General features: G+C 66.0%; 1 protein-coding gene across 1 annotated transcript in view; it reads right to left on the reverse strand.

The window, feature by feature from the left end:
* Positions 1 to 3898, reverse strand: part of SDK1 (sidekick cell adhesion molecule 1) — a 455450-nt gene that overhangs the window by 82809 nt on the left and 368743 nt on the right. The window contains exons 36-37 of the mRNA XM_015565152.1: positions 2278 to 2381; positions 244 to 314 (exon numbers count right to left, since the gene is read on the reverse strand). Of these exons, the coding sequence (XP_015420638.1) occupies positions 244 to 314; positions 2278 to 2381 (175 nt within the window). The remainder of the gene's footprint in view (positions 1 to 243; positions 315 to 2277; positions 2382 to 3898) is intronic.

Genomic DNA, 3898 nt, shown 5'->3' on the forward strand with positions numbered 1-3898 from the left:
CAGGGTGAGTGTGTGCAGGGTGAGCGCGCGGTGTGTGAGCGCGTGCAGGGTGAGCGCGTGGAGGGTGAGCGCGTGGAGGGTGAGCGCGTGCAGGGTGAGTGTGTGCAGGGTGAGCGTGTGGAGGGTGAGCGCGTGCAGGGCGAGAGCGTGGAGGGTGAGTGTGTGGAGGGTGAGTGTGTGCAGGGTGAGCGCGTGGAGGGTGCGTGCCATGTTTTACGAGGCCCCGTGAGACCCGGTGCTCACCTGCCACTGGACCAGGACGGAGGAGGTGGTGTGGGGCGTCACTGAGACGGAACTTGGAGGCTCCCCCGGAACTGAAATCCAAGATCAAAGAGACAGGATTAGAGGGCTCTGTTGGTACCTGGTGCCCCCTCTTCTCTGTGGGTGCCCTGCACCCCCTGCACGGCCTGTGCCAGGAGAGGAAGGACCTAGTGCTCAAGTGTGACCACCTCCCTGAGATAGACCGGCACTGAGACACAGAGGGAGTTCCCACCTCTCCATGGGGCCCCTCATGCCAGCCAGCGGGGTGCCAGGCGCCCCACCCGAGAGCCTGCTCAGGGCCCCCCACCCTGCCCCGAGGCAGGCAGCATGCTCTTTTTGAGGTGTGCAGGCCAGGGCACAGTGCTCCTGGTCCTGGCCACGGAGTGACCGTCACGAAGCAGGTGACTTCTGGCGGCTGAAGGGGGGCCCGGTCCACCTCTGTGTGCTCTGCTCTGCCCACTGCGGGCACAGGCTGGTCTGGCCTCTGCCTGGCCGTGCCCTGCACCTGGAACTAACGCCCGCCCGCTGTCTGTTGGGTCCCACGCACCCACGTCCCAGGATTCGGAAGTGACCTTCCCTGGCTCCCCGCTGAGGCCGCAGAGCCCCGCCTTCTCCTGGGCCCAGAGCAGCAGGGAGCCCTCACTGGCCGGCCTGTCCACAGGCCCCACGTCCGGGGCCCGTACGTACGAACATGAACATAATACACGTGGACATTTTCTCCTGTGCATCTGCCTCCTGTCAGTTTGCTTTAAAGACCAGACGAAGAACTCAGGAGGGTAGAGGGGGTGTCACTTTTCCTCCCCCACAAACCATCCACACACTCAAAGGGCTGCTCCCTCCCCGCCCCCAGCACAGGGCTCCTCGGGGCCTGGAGTCGCCTGTCGCTTGTCCGTCTCAGTGAGCGCTGGGCTGGAGACAACGCAGCTCCAGTGCCAACTGCCTGCCAGGAGCAGTCCTGGAGGAGAAGACAAGACAGGCACCACGGGGCGACTGGAATGTCAAAGGGGGAAGCAGGCCTCTGGACCTGAGGAGCCTGCGGGGTGCCAAGAGGCCTTTCCGACTCAGCTGCGCGGCCAGGGGGCTGGTGTCTGCACGGGCAGCTGGGGCACCTGCTCCTTCCTCCTGAGGGTCAGCGCCTCGCGCAAATGTCGCAAATACCGCCGCGGTGGTGTGAGACGCAACATAAAAACGGGAGCCACAAATACAACCGCCGTCTCCAGGGGTCAGTCCGCCTGCGGCTCCCTGAGGGCAGTGCCAGGGCCCCGTCCTGGGTCAGGAACCCGCTGGAGGTCTGCTCTATGCAGAACACTGTCTGCACGTGGCCCAGGAGCTAGCGGCCCCCACCTTCCCGGCTGGTCCTTAAGGTCCCGGAGGCCCCGGGAAGCTCAGCTCCCAGGTTACGGAAAGAGCGGAATGAAGAGGTGAGGTTACCAATGGCTCCTGGTGCCCTCGGAGGAGAGGCTGGGGGACTAGCCCAGAGCGCCGAGGGCGAGCTCAGTGTTGGGTCTGCAGGTGGGCCACCGTGGGGTGATGCGGGCTCCCCGAGCTAGGCCAGCAGCATCCTATCTCCCTCCCAGGGACCCAGGCCCCCCCCACCCCCCCGCCGGGGGAGGAGCGGGTGAATGCCACCTGGGCTTATAGGGTCTCACCGCCCTCACTTAGCTTTGCTCCTGGCCGGCGGCCACGCTGGGAAGGCCGCTCAATGAGAAAATGGGCAACCTCTCCAAAGCAGCTACCCGGTGGCGGCATTTATTTTTAATGAGCCCATCAATTATGCATTCCTGGGATGCTAATGGTCGGAGGGTTTGGAAGCGAATCAAAGAGACTCCATCCGTGCAGAAGCCCTTCATGTCCGCGCAGCGCTGGGCCCAGGAGCCTCTGCGCCGCCGCTCAGTGACTCCCAGGCTCCCTCGTCCCTCGAGTCCCCCCTGGCTCAGGACAAAAGTGGGGGCTCTCTCCAGGAGCCTGCAGCCGGGAGTGGCCCCGTCTGTCCGCCGCCAGGGCCCACGCACTCACCATCCTGCAGCGTGGTCACCGCCTCGGTCTCGGCGCTGAAGTCACTGTCCCCGATGTCATTGGTGGCCTTCAGGCGCAGCTTGTAGGAGGTGAAGGGCCGCAGCCTGAGCAGAACCGAGAGGCCCGTGACCCTGTGACCTTCCCGCCCAGCGGCCTGGAACTCTGACCCGTGACCCTGTGACCTTCCCGCCCAGCGGCCCGGAGCTCCTGGGGGTGCCCTCCTGCCAGAGGGCCCTGCCTTAGGAGAGGGTGCTCCTTCCCTCGCCCCCAGGGTTCTCTGGGGTCTGCACCCCCCCAGCACCGGTAGCACCCATGTGGCCCCGAGCCTGGGCAAGCCTTGTCCCATGTGACTTCCGTGTCATGGACGAGTCAGGGACGAGGACCGCAGGCCCACAGGGCCGGGACCCCCCAGGACGGTGCGTGGCTCGGCCGGGGCTGGGACGTGGGTTCGCCTGGAAGACACGTTTGTCTGCCCCTTCGTGTGAGACCCACACAACGCCAGCTGCCCATGTGAAGATGCCCCCACACAGCAGGGACCGCAGGACAGGCCCTGCGTACGGCAGCCGCCACCTCGGCCTCCCTCCGTCCCTCAATCCTCCCTCCCGCCCTCCCCGAGACAGACTGTGGACAAGCTCCTCTGAGCAGACAGCCCTCACTCCATCCAGCGCCTGCACTGCACCCCCAGACACGCCCACTCAGGCCTGGCTGCCAGCTCTTCTGGCCGCCCCCCACTTTCCCCACAAGAGCAGAGAAGGGGACCCCCCTTCCCCAATGCCAGCAGCAGCAGCAGCAGCAGCCCTGTCTCATCCTCTGGCCCCCAGACCAGAAGAGCTGAGTGACTCCTGATTCCAGAGCCTCCCTCGCTCCCGCGTCCACGCTGTCTCCCAGTGTCCTCACCACGTGGCCTCAGGACCTGTCCTCTCCTCTTTCCCAACCCACCGCAAACTCGTGGTTTTCAAACTGGGCTGGTGGAACCCCGAGGCTGAGGAACCCTCTGGGGTGCAGGCTCCACCCCAACCCTCCACCCCAACCAGCAGCTCGCCGTCCATCCGGCGCCGGCGAGGCTCTGGGCGTCGCTTTGCTGAGAGAGCTCTGCTTTTCAGAGCTAATCACCGCCTTCGGCGCCGCGGTCGGGAGAAGCTTCTGTTTTCATTCTGTCGCTCAGACCGGCTCAGACCGGCTCTCCAGCAGCTCACTCCTGGGTCGCGCTCCCTCCAAAGCCCCAGAACCGCCGGCCCCGCCCGGCCTGGCCCGGCCCCAGTGCACGTGCTTCGGAGTCCCTCCTCCGCAGCAGCGTCCATGCAGCTTCTGGAGAAATCCCTTAAGTTAAAACAGACAGCTCCCACCTGTCCGAGCGTCCCAGTCACTTAATTCTGGAGACGGCCACGCGTCCTTCCCATGGCCCTCCCTCCCCCGCTGGCCCCCACATCCGGGCGGGAGGCACGCAGCGTGGGGCTCGCCTCGCAGTCTCACTCGGGCCCGAGGCGGTTCCGGAGAAGCACGGAGGGGGCCTGGCGCCCAGCGAGGCGCGCTCGGTCTTTGCTGCCGGGGTCACTCTCCGCTCGGACCCCCTCGGACGGACGAAGTGCGTGGCGGCCGCGGTCCTGTGCACACCGCTCAC

The sequence above is a fragment of the Myotis davidii genome, unplaced genomic scaffold (genome assembly GCF_000327345.1).
Source record: "Myotis davidii unplaced genomic scaffold, ASM32734v1 scaffold399, whole genome shotgun sequence".
Taxonomy (NCBI): domain Eukaryota; kingdom Metazoa; phylum Chordata; class Mammalia; order Chiroptera; family Vespertilionidae; genus Myotis; species Myotis davidii.